The sequence below is a fragment of the Liolophura sinensis genome, chromosome 2 (genome assembly GCF_032854445.1).
Source record: "Liolophura sinensis isolate JHLJ2023 chromosome 2, CUHK_Ljap_v2, whole genome shotgun sequence".
Classification (NCBI taxonomy): domain Eukaryota; kingdom Metazoa; phylum Mollusca; class Polyplacophora; order Chitonida; family Chitonidae; genus Liolophura; species Liolophura sinensis.
In genome coordinates, this window is record NC_088296.1 from 11,723,585 (window position 1) to 11,740,022 (window position 16,438).

General features: G+C 36.8%; 1 protein-coding gene across 1 annotated transcript in view; it reads right to left on the reverse strand.

Annotated features, from left to right (window-relative positions):
- Positions 1-3,671, reverse strand: part of LOC135462485 (colorectal mutant cancer protein-like) — a 105,192-nt gene extending 101,521 nt beyond the window's left edge. The window contains 1 exon segment of the mRNA XM_064739711.1: positions 3,526-3,671. Within this exon segment, the coding sequence (XP_064595781.1) occupies positions 3,526-3,671 (146 nt within the window).
- Between the last annotated feature and the right edge of the window lie 12,767 nt (positions 3,672-16,438).

Below are 16,438 nucleotides of genomic sequence, written 5' to 3' on the forward strand. Positions count from 1 at the left end.
GGAAAGTGCATGTAATTTAGAAGAAAGCGTCAAAGAAATGCTTACCCAAACTACAGAATGTAGTAAGTATGCACAGGCCTGCACCGAAAGAAGGATGTTACATAAGATGTGTTGATGTGCTTCTAATTTAATAAAACACACATGCGCACTCTATCTGTGTTTACTTATCCAGCATCCCAGCTACCAAGGCATGTGCGAGTAAATGTACATGCTAAATTAAGAGGAGGATCTTCACATACACATATCTGAATCATCAATGTGAAAAACAACCATGCAACGTGTGTGTTATATTAAAGTTACGAGCCAAACAAAAGTTTACTACTTCTACAGATAAATTTATTACATGTGTACAGAGTAGTTTAGTGTACTACTAACGCATGTGTGTCTGGACAGCAGAACCCTATACATATAATGTACACATGTAAATTCATAATTATCTACAGATGTACTGTACAAATACTATAGGATGGGTTTCATGTACATGCACAATACAGGTCTGTAAGATCAGTTACTGTACATGTATTACACTTTTAGGACCGTAAGATCAGTTACTGTATGTGTTATATACACAGAACTATAAGCGGTGCATAAATATAGAACCGTAATATCAGTTTCTGTCCATGTGTACATGTAATATAGTACTGTTATATCAGTTACTGTCCAGGTGTAATATAGGCCTGAAAGATCAGCTACCATCCATGTGTAATACAGAACTATAAGATCAGTTACAAGTACTTGTGTAACATACGACAGTGCGATCAGATGCGGTATATGTAATATAGGACTGTAAGATCAATTTTGGTATGTGTATTATACATCTGTAAGATCAGTTAAACGTACTTGTGTAACATTGGACTGTAAGATCAGTTATGGTATATGTAATGTAGGATTGTACGGTCAGTTACACGTAGATGTGTAATATGGGACTGTAACATTGGACTGTATGTGTAATATAGGACTGTAAGATCAGTTACACGTACATGTAGATGTGTAATATGGGACTGTAACACTGGACTGTATGTGTAATGTAGGAGTATAAGATCAATTACATGTGTGTGTATATATATATATATATATATATATATATATATATATATATATATATATATACGTGTTCAATGATGTATGACAATAACAATGTCATTTTGTCTTGATAATATTGATATGCAATCTTTTCATTCACACACTTACACAACTCATAATGAGAAAACATAATAAGTGAACATGTATGCAAAATCAATATAGAATGAAACATTGTCCTGGAATACTGTTAAGGATTAAAATGTTTAATAATAACACCCTCAGTCTGAAGTAACTTCACTTTGAAATATACAATAAATTTTATAAAACATTTACATGTATATATGTAAAGGCCTAGGCTAACACAAAGTTCAGCAGCATGCTAATTTTATTCATGAGGGTAATTGGCAACGCTAAGGGGTTTTTTGGGGGGGTTTTTTCTGTGGGTGAGTGGGGTGGGGGGGGAGGGACTCGTATTAATCATCAGGTGTCTAAAAATAATAATTAAAGCAGATAATATCACTTCACATATCAATTTCAGAGGCAATTTCCTGCCCAAATGCTGTTCCTGCCAACGATGAAATGCTTTCTGAATTTTACAGTTTACTCTCCATCAGAGGAGCTCAGTGTACAAAACAGATCTTTTTATTTACAGTGTGAATAAACATTATTATTAATAATAATGACATCAAGGAAATACCATGTAAATGTGAAAGGTTTCACAAGCTTTCGACTCACATGTCGAGATCTTTATCAAGTGACAAACCACTTTATTTCAAAAAATATAAATGGTATGCAGTGGACAAATTAAATATACAGTCTGGATCCAATCAGTGACACGGTTTACCAATAACCAACTTATTACCAGTACACCAAAATGCAATAGGAGGTGTAAAAAACGAGCTACACAGAGGGTCCAAATCACAGCGGAATGCATCATTTTCTTCTGTTACATTGCAGACCGTGTGTACTTCATATATGTTTCATGAGTACACATACAGCGATAATTGTGATGCAAATATTATAAAGGAAAGAACAAATGAGTTCACAGTTTTGGAGTTCACAGTTGAGGCGGGAAGGGGTTTTAAGAGTTTCCCATTACAACATCACAAACACTTATGGAAAAAATGTTACGTGGTGATGCCTCAACTTCGTTATTATTGTTATTATGGAACCCATGTATGGCTGAGTCTAAAGCTGTATATGCCCTAAATGACCTAAAATTTTGTCCACAAAAGTGCATGTTTAGAGGCAAATAAATGTCACAAAATACAACTTTTGGTGCTGAAACTTACAACTGTCCAGTAGAATATCATCCAATGTTCCAAGCAACGCTCAAAAAAATATTTCTAAAATCAACTCTCGGGCAAGTTAGTCATGGACGAAATTTATGGTCATCTGGGGTGATTATAACTATTATAGTAACGTTATCATACATGTACAGAGTAAAGCTGTATAACTATTATAGTAACGTTATCATACATGTACAGAGTAAAGCTGTATAACTATTATAGTAACGTTATCATACATGTACAGAGTACAGCTGTATAACTATTATAGTAACGTTATCATACATGTACAGAGTACAGCTGTATAACTATTATAGTAACGTTATCATACATGTACAGAGTAAAGCTGCATATAAATATTACTTAGGCTTATACTATACCATTTCAAAGTTAAGATCATCGAACTGAAGAAGGCCTACACCACCTACACAGCTCTACATGCACATTAATAGCGGACTCAAGCTACATGTATAAATAAACTTCAGTAAAATGTCAAACCAGAGACAGACAGCATTAAAGTGGAGCAGGCTTCCCAAAACATGTGCATGTTAGATTTCGTCCCCACTCTAGGCCTTTATTCAATGTCTCTTCAAGCTCACCCCAGCACTCTCACCACCTACCCACCCATTTTTTTCCAGATTCAAAACATATTTGAATGCAACCAATTCTGCTTTCAGAGCGACAGGTACATGTGGCTTAATAAAATACATGAACTTTCTCACAGCAGCCTACACCATCTCTCAGACACGGCTGAAAGACACTTATGCAAAAACTGATTTATTCATTGTCTTCCCCTGAGTTCAGAGGAAAGAACTTGTATCGTATGATTATAACAATAACTGCTGGCCTACAGTACACACTTTCTTAAGACACTTAAGTAAACGGCTAGCCTACACGATCTCCATTAATAATAATAGTAGAGTCAAGCTAAAAATAAACTCCCGTAGAATGTCAAATGTCATGCAAGTAGAACACGATTTCTAAAATATTTGCATGTTAAGTTTGTTTCGTTCGACCGTCTCTTATCACCCCAATACCACCCACCCCCGCCCCCCTCCCCCCTTTCACCAGACAAATCAATTCCAGCAAGGGAACATTTTCTAATCCCACCCCTTTCCTAAGAGACTGCCTTTTCGCCGGTATAAGCGACACGCCAGCCTCAACCTTGCACAAGATGAAAGACGAATGATAGAAAATTCTTTCCTTACAAACTTACCCATCGATGAATCCATCTCCGTCCGCATCACAACTTTCAAACAGACGTCGAAGTCTGTCTTCTTCCACCGACTCGGAGCCACTCTCTTCACTTCCAGTCTTCGGAGAACCGTTTAAACTTTCCACAACTCCAACTCCCGTACTCATTTTCCCCCTCAGCGTATAAATTACATCCTTTCATGTGGACTACCGGCTCGCAATAGGCGGCCTGGTGTTGTAAGTTTGCACCACTGAAGTTTTTTTATCCACTTTTCCCTGTTTCTCTCTCACAAACTCAATGGTAAAGTTATCCCCAACATTGTTGTTGCTGAATCGGACGGACTCGCCGAGAGCACAGTCAAAACAGGCGAGACTAATCGATAAACTCAGCCCAACAAACTGCCAGCGGGTGCGCGTGGTCTATAGTTGTCTCTGTCAGGAGTTTAGGCCATGTGCGTTGGGGCACAAAATGTAAACAGTAACTGTTGGTTGAATACTGTTCACTGAGAATGTCATTCTGCATACGTATTGATCCTTTCAGGAGGACTAAAAAAGCATAAGAGTACTGAAATATAGTCGCATTTCTTTATTCTTAAACGTAACAATTTAACGAATGGTAAAATGCTCTCTGAAACATACTGTACGTTTTGTATACAAGTGCTAGGCCTACCGGTACACGTAATTTTTATACGAAGACTCATTAAGTGGGAGGGAAATGCTCTTATGAATACATGAACATGTGATAAGACAAATGAAAAAAAAGTAAAACTTATAAAGCAGAAAGAAAGTATCACTCTCTCTCTCTCATAAATTTGTCGAGATCACAGCAATAAACTAATGGGATGTTCATTTCATGTGATTTTCTGCTTGTATACTGTAGTTCAAGCTTTCAGAATTGCCCACATCCCTTGATAATCCGGTACAAAACTCGATAGATTACATTGCCTTTTTTTTAGAATTTTACCTTAATATTATATTCTTCATTACCCAGTAGACATTCGCGGGTGCTAATTTTAGGCCTTGTCATTCATGTACACAAAGGTTTTAATTTTCCCCAAATTAAAATTGCAGCCCGAGTATGAGCTCGCCGGAAAAGGAAAGGAGATGAATGTCTTCGGAAACCAATATTATAATTACAGGTGGCTTTCAAGACGCTGTGTAATTATTTCCTAAATTCAGTATATAGTTGAATTAAAGGAACAAAAGGCCTGTAATTTTACCGCCAAATTATTGAACGACTACCGTTTCGGAATATCACCTTCATCTTACCTAATTTATGGTTTTATCCTCAAAACTGCGATAATTAAAGGCTCCAAAAATTTGCAGCTTTGAAAATCGCATGTGATGATTTTTTATTATTTCTTGTTACCGTGACAACGGATATTTGATTGGAATAGGATCTTTGGATATTATAGAACTTTTAATTCTCATATGCTCCATTTATTAAACGTTCCAAAGCATGCATAATTCAGTGAGCAAACGTATTTTACCGAGTGGAATAAACCCCAGACAAAAATTTTCGACAGAGGCCATTATGACATCGACTTACGGTACATGCACTGGAACACGGGATGCGGGTTCAATCCCAGGACGGGAAATTTTTATATTTCTCAGTTCTCATTGTTGGCAGGACCTTGGTGACAATAAGTGATCTACAGCACTAGTGTAACCATTTAATTGTGTATTTTAAGGGCAATCCACCGAAGGTCTTTTATTTTCCCTCAGTATCTCAAAGGTCAGTGGCCTACCCCGGGAAGCGGCTTTGTATGGGTTCCTTGAACTATTAAACCGAAGGCCGTTGTATAAGTGCATGAAACATTCTTTTGGATATATTGCGTACATAAAACAAGAGCCACATAAACCTTATTAGATACATTAGAAAGTCGTTCATTCTGAACCTAATTTCCACGCCATAGACATTATGCGTGTCTGTATATATCCTTATAGGTTATATCCGAGATTTTGAAACAAGAGGTTATGATTTAAAATGTGTACAGGCAAGAAATGCTTTTCATACTAGAGGATATGTATGCCTGTTTATAGGCTGGAATATTTTATGAGTTGCTTAATAATCTTGGGGATTGTTGAGGATTGCTGAGCTGTGTTATAAAAGTTATACTTTAACTGGCATTAATGACTCAAAGAAAAAATTACAAGAATGTAATTCAGGCTATCTCTGGACACATTTCACTGTTACCTTTCATTTGTTTTGAGTTTATGTGCATTTTGAGGTTATTTATTTATTTATCGGATTGGTGTTTTACGCCGTACTCAAGAATATTTCACTTATACGACGGCGGCCAGCATTATGGTAGGAGGAAACCGGGCAGAGCCCGGGGGAAACCCACGGCCATCCACAGGTTGCTGGCAGACCTTCCCACTTACGGACGGAGAGGGAGCCAGCATGAGCGGGACTTGAACTCACAGCAACCGCATTGGTGGGAGGCTCCTGGGTCATTACGCTGCGCTAGCGCGCTAACCAACTGAGGTGTGAAGGCCCCCTCGTCTTTGAGGTGTTCATGCAAACGAGAGCTAACTCATATTTTGAGAATGTGACTTTCTATATATATGAATGGGTTTCACTGAAGAGAAAATGAATAGATGACCCTCAAATGCCATTCAGATGTGAAGCTATATATATGCATGTATACGTCACAAACTATATGCCCATGCTTGTAAATTGACATTGTATAAATTTTGGAAGGGGCCTCCGTGGCTCAGTCGGTTAGCGCGCTAGCGCAGCGTAATGACCCAGGAGCCTCTCACCAATGCGGTCGCTGTGAGTTCAGGTCCAGCTCATGCTGGCTTCCTCTCCGGCCGTAAGTGGGAAGGTCTGACAGCAACCTGCGGATGGTCGTGGGTTTCCCCCGGGCTGTGCCCGGTTTCCACCCACCATAATGCTGGCCGCCGTCGTATAAGCGAAATATTCTTGAGTACGGCGTAAAACACATATCGCATATATGATGCGAGGAAAATGGACAGAGCCAAGGTAAAACGATCGATATGGCTAACGGAAAACCTCTTACAGTGTTTGGAATAGAACTATTCCCCCAGACATAACGGGAAGAAATACCACTCTATATCCTCTTCTCTTTCTAATCAGCTGGAGGTCAAACTGTTTAATTGGCTTCCTAAAATAAGGACCATATGTCAGCCACTTAATATGTATAGGCTTATATATTTACGACCTTCAATCTATTCCGCAAAATCTTTAATTGCCGTTGTTAAGTCATAAAAAGAGATTTATATCGCTGTATATTATGTAACGTATGACAAGGCAATGCAGCTCCTGTAATGACCACTGCTGAAATTCAGCAGAATGTTTCGTATAAAATTAGCTTTATAACCGAAAAAACATGCACTTATATAAGGAATTGGCTCCATTGTTGTACAGCTGTGTTTTGTTCAATAAAATTTTGGAGTGCAGAAAGTTAGCAAATACATGCAAATTAGGGTAGGCTATAATTCTTCAATTTTAGTTGTGGTAAAATGTAAGTCATTATGCAGCCCATTTTTATTTGTTTCGTTGTTGTTTTAAAGCCATATTCGAGCACTTTTTCATTTTTATATCACGCCGAACATTTTTATGAATGGAGAAAATCGGAGTGCACGGAGTTGAATTTAACTCCTGATGCTGACACTTATATTTTTCCACTATGATATCACCCTATCTTCCAAACAAACTCCAAGACACCTATAATACCAATAGAACTCTCAGAATCAGGCAAAGTGGGTAATTTAGTCAAAGACGAAATGTCTGATTCTGTACCTTATTTCGGTTAGATTAAGTTTTATACGACTGAGGCTATGATCTCGGTGTCAAAAATGTAAGCTTTGTTGTACTGGAAGCCGATCGCGGCCTCAGGGGTAACTAAAAGATGTACCAGTTTCGATTCCAGCCTTTGCTACTTTTAACTCAAGAGGTTTGACAAGTAGGCCTATACCTAACGAGGGGAGATGGTTTGCTCCAAGCACTCAACCACCAGTATATAAATCTGACATCGTATGTACGCATGTATGAATGTATGTACGCTTTGGGTTTTAATTACGTCGTACCTAACAATGTTTCAGCCATATGACGACGAGGAATCATTTGGTGCGTGTTCACATACTGTGTCTCCATGTGGCGGAGAGAGTTCATGTCGCCAAAGGGCTGCCGCCACTGAAGTTTCATGCCGAAGACACCGGACATGACACCCCACCCAATCACATTATACTGACACCGGGACAACCTGTCCTGTTCACTTGCTCTAACCTCTCAGTCCTGAGCACCAAGCGAGGCAGCAACAAGTACCATTTTTAAAGTGTTTGGTTATATCAGTAAAAGAGTGGGAAGGTCTCCAGCAACCTGCGGATGGTCGTGAGTTTCCTCCGGGCTCTGCCCGGTTTCCCCCAACCATAATGCTGTCGTATAAGTGAAATATTCTTGAGTACGACGTAAAACACCAATCAAATAAATCAAATATATCAGTGAAAGAAATACATCTGCACTGTACAGTATCTACAGTATAGCGTTGCTCATCAAATAGTGCAAGAAATTTGACTGTCGATCAGTTTTCCTGGCCTAAATCGACATTAGATACAACTGAATAAAGAATCACCCCCCACCCCCCAACCTCCAAGAATCAAAGTAACATGACATACTGCAAAGCTGCAATGAACTCTTATCAAAACTAAAACCCATATACATGCATTGCAAACATACTTATTTATTTTTTGATATATTTGACTGGTGTACTCAATTACGGCGTAGGCCTACTCAAGAATATTTCCCTTATGTGACCGCGGCCAGCATGCATTATGTCGCGAGGCAAAAGAGCAGAGCCAGGGGAAAACCCACGACGCTGTAGCTGATACATGTATATTACTGGCAGGCCTTCCCGCGTATACGACCGATGAAGCCAGGCGTACATATTTCGCCACTTGAAACAATAAAATTAACTCTTATGCATGACTGCATGGTGATTACATACAGTGTCTAATTAGCAACACCTTTAATTGCCATTATTAAGCCGCAATCAGGCACATACTTGTTATATGAAGTCGTTGAATGTGTCATAGAAGAGAGATGTTTATGGCCATTTCTGGAAAACACGGCGTAACACAGTCTCTATATACTTCTATATGTAAATATGAACAGCTGGTGTGCGTACAAGGCTTAGGCTAACTGAGGTATCCATTAAACAGGCCTATTATCTTCGCACTGTGTAAGCTAACAGATAAGACGTTTTCTGTGTATTCTATAATGCTATCTGACACGGTTTAGATTACTGCCCGCCTATTATGCATGTAGCTGTCGCTCGAAAACAGGCGTTGATACGCATTGAAGTACTTGCGATATAGGCCTACTACATGTCTTATGAAGCCGTGCATGGGGCCTCGCACAAATGGAGTTCCAAAAAAAAAAACCTAGTAAAAAAAATTAATCTGTTCAATTTAACAGAAAGTCTGTTGTTTGGGTGATGCTATAGAATGTCTTCTGTTATTATAACACAAAATTGTGTCATATTCAACACAATAATGATTTTATTTATTTGGTCGGTGTTTTACGCCGTACTCAAAATATTTCGCTTATACGACGGCGGCTCCACACAATATACTGTTGGTCTAATTGAATCGTTATGTTGAATTAATAGAACATGTATGTTATTTTTAACAGAATAATCTGCTGCAATAACAGAATACATTCTAGCATCACTTAGATAACAGGCTTTCTGTTAAATTTAACAAACTAATTTTTTGAGTGTAGGCCTACCTGTAGTCTACCAAGGGTTCCCCGAAGGTCAGGATCGATATAGGCCTCGGGAAAACCTTTATTTAAAACTTACACCACTGTAAATGTTAAAATTGACGAAACTTGCGCATGCGTTAGAGTGAGCATTGTTAAATCCTGAGTAATCTTGGGTGGAACCCTCATGGATTGTATTTATAGCACACGATTCGCGGCACGTTTTCCGCAATAGTTTCCGCAAAACTTTCGGCACGCTGTATGCGGGAAAAGAATGCAAGTAATATAACACGTGTTATGCACGTGGGAAAGGTTCTTGGGTGCGGCGATTAAAAGACGTCTCTTAATCCCAAGTGGGTAACTTGCCATGTAGGTCGATAGGTTATCCCGGAAATCTGATTTCTTCCACCCACTACACCGATTGCCATCGTTTCAGACAATAGTTTGAAGCATGGTCTGATCAAACCATAAACTAAACCGATGTCCCCTGAACAAAGACTGTGTTTCACAACTGACCCCTACTACATCACTACTCGATAAATCAGATACAAGTTTGAAATGATACGTGGCCATCATTTTGAAAAGTGGACATTGTTTATTTCCAGCATGATTTTGCCGGGCCGATGTCCAGCTAAATCACACAACAGTTGAGCGCGAAAGGAACAAAACAGCTGAAATGTTTGCATTAAACGTAACAGAATTTCTTCTCACGGGCGAAGAATTTCAGAAGGTGATTTTATAGTACACTTGACTAAAAAAAAACGCACGATCCAAAAATGTTATGCTATGTTAAACTGAAAATTCATTAAACATGCCTACCCCACAAATTATTTATTTGTAGATTGATTGATTAATTTTCCTCAAACCAGCTGACCAAATTCAAGTGGGAATTAGAGCCACAATTGATAATGAATACTTACTTTCGTTGTTGAGTTAACACGCTGTTTAATGCTGAGAGAAAACAATGTGAAATTGCTTCGTGCGTTTATATTTTATGGCAACGAGCAACATAAAATGGAACCCATGGGTGAAAACAAAAGGAAGACATTAAGAAGTATGGGTAAGTTCAGAGAGTGAAACTGTCACGTTAGATTCAGACAAATCATTGCATTGTATTGTCAAAGTTATTGGACTAAATGTACATGTGGTTATATACACTTCCGTTCATGATTGAATGCTCATTTTGCCTTTTTCTGAGAGTTCGGCTGATGTTCGCTGTTTCTGAAGCCTGTGGATGGCCGCTGATCTTCTTACCACATCCAATTTAAATTACAGCTTCATCATGTGACTGAAATCTCAGCAAATCTCACTAGAATTCTAAATCATCCCCACTGGAATCCCAGATCATCTCACTGGTATCTCAGATCACTCCATGGGAATCCCAGATCAAAACACTGGGATCTCAGCTCACCTCAATGGAATCCCAGATCACCCTCATTGGAATCCCACATCATCTGACTGGATCCCAGATCACCCCACTGCTATCTCAGATCACCCCACTGCTATCTCAGATCAAACCACTGGAATCCCAAATCGCCCAATGGAATCCCACATCAGCCCACTGGAATCCCAGATAATCCACTGGAATTTTACTGGAATTGCCCCACTGGTATCTCAGATCACTCCACTGGAATCATAGATCGCGCAATGGAATCCCAGATCATCCCACTGGAATCCCAGATCATCCCACTGGAATCCCAGATCATCCCACTGGAATCCCAGAACGCCCAATCGAATCCCAGAACAAAACACTGGAAGTCCAGATCAAAACACTGGCATTTTACTGGAAATGACCCTCTGGTATCTCAGATCACTCCACCGGAATCCCAAATCATCTCACTGGTATCTTCTGTTTCTCCACTGGAATCCCAGATCATCTCACTGCTATCTCAGATCACCCCCCACTGGGATTCAAAACCACTCCACTGGAATCCCACATCACCCCACTAGACTCCCAGACCATCCCACTGGAATCCCAGATCAGACAGATTATTAGATACTGCACTGAGATACCGAGAAGAGTGATTAGTAAAACAAATTTTCTGAGCTACCTTCGATAAATATAGATATTATTATCATTATTATTATTAGATATTGCACTGAGATACAAGGAAGAGTGCTCAGTAAAAGGAAGAGTGCTCAGTAAAAAAAATCTACTGAGCTACCTTCGATAAATAAAGCTATTATTATTATTATTATTATTAGATATTGCACTGAGATACCGAGAAGAGTGATTAGTAAAACAAATTTACTGAGCTACTTTTGATAAATAAAGATATTATTATTATTATTATTATATTGCATTGAGATACCAGGAAAAGTGCTTAGAAAAACACACTGATCTGGCCAGAGCAATGTGTAGGATATAACCTGTGCCTAGAGGTTGTAGTTTCGTGTTAAACTGATACAACTATGAAAATGTTGTACCGTAATTAAACCCAATGCGTCGTTTGAAAACAATCGGCAAACATATTCAGTGACGAAGAACAAATTGAAACTGTAATACTTTATCTTTTATTTATCACAATAGCTCTACCACTGTGGAGAAACTTTTCAAAACACACACTGATACATTCCTTTTAATTAAAAAAATATGGAATGCTAAATCAAGGTAAAACCTATTTCCTCAACCTTTTTGCATATGAAAGTGCAACTTTCTGCGTGCTTTACACAGGTTTTTAATTGATTTTGTTCATTTCCAGTGTAATTTTATTTATAGTCTTTAAAGAATAATGCCTTCAGAATATCCTACAAACATGCAAAAAGGTTGAAGAATTACAATCTGTACCTTACACGCATTCATGTATTTCATATCAACCATTCAGATTCACTTAAATATACATATATATTATTTAATGATGATTTATTTATTTAATTGGTGTTTTACGCCGTTTTCAAGAACATTTCACTTATACGACGGCCGCCAGAATTTTGGTGGGTGGAAACCGGACAGAGCCCTGGGGGAACCCACAATCCTCCATAGGTTGCTGGCAGACCTTCCCACATACGGCCGGGGAGGAAGCCAGCATGAGCTGGACTTGAACTTACTTCAATAATGAGAGATGTGGCAGAAACTGGTAAATCACAGAATCAAGAGCAATGCAAATATCGGCAATAAACAAGAAATGCATGTATATTCTCCGATCCTTCTTGAGACTCTCATATCATATATCGTAACTGAAAAACCATTTTACCAATACATAAAACCAAGCAAAAGTAGTTCTTTTTTTATATTGCACTCAGGGTAAAACGAGAAAAAAAATGTTAAAAAATACATTAGAAAGTACTGTATATGGGACTCCTTAAGAGTTTTAGATGAAGTTGGATTAAATTCTTGTCAGAAAAGTGTTCCAATAAAATGAAATCATTTTAAGATGGACATCTGAAAGTGCATGTTTGCATACCAAATTTTAAGGTGAAATACAATAGTTTTGGAGAAATCCATAACCAGAGATATTTGATTCACATAAGTAACTTCCATCTTACTCCTAATGCGACGAAGATCTCAGATCACAAGGGTAAAACAAACTGAATATGCTTTAAAAAAATAAATATGAGCCAACTATTTGTATTAATGCTTCTGTAATTCTTAAACTTTTGTGTAGATATCACTTCTTCAAGACATTCTATATCAAACAGGGCTCTATGCACCAGCTGTAACGTTTTTAGCAGATACTTTCATGGAACATGTACTTATATGGTAGTTCAAGGCACACTCTTGATTTCATATAATATTTACTTTTATATACATGTAACGTTTACATACATACATGTATAATGTATTTGTTTACATACATACATGTATAATGTACTTGTTTACATACATACATGTATAATGTATTTGTTTACATACATACATGCATAATGTACTTGTTTACATACATACATGCATAATGTATTTGTTTATACACATACATGTAGAACGCATTTGTTTATATACATACATGTATAATGTATTGTTTACATACATACATGTATAATGTACTTGTTTACATACATACATGTATAATGTATTTGTTTACATACATACCTATATAATGTATTTGTTTACATACATACATGTATAATGTACTTGTTTACATACATACATGTATAATGTATTTGTTTACATACATACATGTATAATGTACTTGTTTACATACATACATGTATTATGTATTTGTTTACATACATACATGTATAATGTACTTGTTTACATACATACATGTATAATGTATTTGTTTACATACATACATGTATAACGCATTTGTTTATATACATACATGTATAATGTATTTGCTTATATGCATGTATAATGCATTTGTTTATATGCATGTATAATGCATTTGTTTATATACTACATGTGTAATGCATTTGTTTATATAAATACGTGTATAGTACATTTGTTTATATACATACATGTATAATGCATTTGTTTACATACATACATATATAATGCATTTGTTTATATACATACAATGTTAACATACATGTATGTTTATACACATGTAAACATGTTTATATAAATATACTGTTTATATTTATATACATATATTGTATATGTGTGTACAACATAATTATGGCGAGGTTTATGGGTGGATTAACGAACTGCACCACATAAACTACACAGTTTTTACAAAGCTGCAAAATGTAGATGAACATTTTTTACATATTTTTACAGTGATGTAAAGAACTATTCAAACTGTACTACAGAGAACAGAAAGACATTTACAATACTTTTCGTGTAAATGATGGTGTACAGGCATTTGTCAACAAATACAAATATATGTTTATATGTTTACATTTATACAAACATGGACACATTTACGACTACGTTTACACAATGTATATAAATAAATGACATCTACTCACGCATATAAACATGTACATACGTACAAACACGCATGCATGCATGCACGCACACACCTGTCTACAAGAATAAAAAAAGCAAAAATAATAGTAATATTTTTTTCAATAAATCAGGTTCATTTCACATGTGTATTTCTGTATCTCTTTGTTATACACAAAATACATATCATGCAGGAAAATATAATGTGAACATCAGCATAATGTAATAATGTTCATGTTTCAAACATATGTATTTATGTTACCAGTATGTAATATGGAATATGTATTACACATATGTATTTATGTTACCAGTATGTAATATGGAATATGTATTATACATATGTATTTATCTTACCAGTATGTAATATGGAATATGTATTACACATATGTATTTATGTTACCAGTATGTAATATGGAATATGTATTACACATATGTATTTATGTTACCAGTATGTAATATGGAATATGTATTACACATATGTATTTATGTTACCAGTATGTAATATGGAATATGTATTACACATATGTATTTATGTTACCAGTATGTAATATGGAATATGTATTACACATATGTATTTATGTTACCAGTATGTAATATGGAATATGTATTATACATAAATAACTTAATACACATGTCTGCAAAAATACAAACATTTTTCTATCTATCAGTTATCCAAAGCAAACCAAAATATTTCCAAAAAAAAAAAAATTAATAATTAAAAAGAAAACAACCCTGATTATTTTTTTTAAGGCGAATAGATACACAGATACACAGCTGCCTTCGAAGGGTCACAAGCCGCAGGATTTTAAAAGAATTCTGAATTTTTTTTGTACAATACTTGCATTTCTGCTTCTTCTGTTCATTACTGAAACAAATATTAATGTTAAGCCTCCCAAAAAAGTTTTCAACTGACTTATTAATGGTGTTCTTATTGTTGTCGTTGTTGTAAAAATTTTCAATTGACTTATTAATGGTGGTGTTGTTGTTGTCGTTGTTGTAAAAGTTTTCAATTGACTTATTAATGGTGTTGTCAGCTTGGTTTTACTTCGAACGTCCTACAAGTTTATCAGTGGGACGATGCCGCATGCGAATAGAAGGGAAAATGGCGCTGTTGTCGTTGTTGTAAAAGTTTTCAATTGACGTATAAGTGATGTTATCAGCTTGGTTTTACTTCAAACGTGCCACAAGTTTATCAGTGGGAGGATGCCGCATGCAGACAAATAAAAGCGAAAATGGCGCTTAGCAAATTAAAGTTTAGCTTGCTGTCTATGACCCAGGTCCATTTCTGCTAACTGAGAGTTGTGGTCTTTACTATTCACACATAACTGTGATATAAAGTCAAAGATACTGTCAAAGGACACTTTTTGTAGTCTATACAGCTTGGACCTGTTGGAAAAAGCGCACTGGAAAATAATATAATAAAAAGATAACGGCTTAGAGGAAAATCCAAGCAGCGACAAGCAGTGATAATTCGCAAATGGTCACAATATTAAGAAGTTATTAATATATGTTATCAAATTACACACAGTTCAGTTTTCTAGGTTCTGCTTGGTAAATGGAAGAGTACAGATCTTCATTTCTGAAAGCCAAACCACAAAGAATAAAACAGATCTCAGATCTGCCCCTAGCCCAGCCACTTCTGTAAGGGCTGAATCCAGAAGCATAAAACTACAACCACCTCTGTTCAACATCCAAAATGTCCATGACATGAGCACTAAATTTGTGGACATAACCTCATTTGTGGTTCTTTCCAGTCTCATGTTGACATTCATCCAGGAAGAAATTCAGGCTGGATAGCGATGTGTTGTTGTTGTCGTTGTTGTAATCAGCATTGAGCAACAAGTACTTCTAACCCACATTACAACTCAGTGAATGTCTGCTTTTATGTCTTGGTATTTGGTACACTGTAGTTTGCCGGAAGCTGGAGTCCATTTCTCAGTTGTTCTGCATCACATCACAACTCAATTGGTCACGTTTGGAAATCTGATGGAAGCCAGTGTTCATATCTAAGTTGATCAAAACCCACACCACAGCTCAAAGGGTATGAACTTTAGTGATGTTTGGTAAAATGTTGTTTGATGACTGCCAGACTGTAAGTTGTTCTAACTCAGATCACAACTCAGTGGCTGTCAGCTTTGGTAGTGTTTAGTAGTCATACTGGAAGTGAAAGTCCACTTGTAAGCTGTTTCAACTCAGATCACAACTCAGTGGATATCAGTTTTTGTGGTGCTTGGTTGTTACAATTGAAGTGAAAGTCCACTTCCAAGTTGTTCCAATGCAGATCACAACTCAGTGGATATCAGTTTTTGTGGTGCTTGGTTGTTACAATTGAAGTGAAAATCCACTTCTAAGTTGTTCCATCTCAGATCACAACTCAGT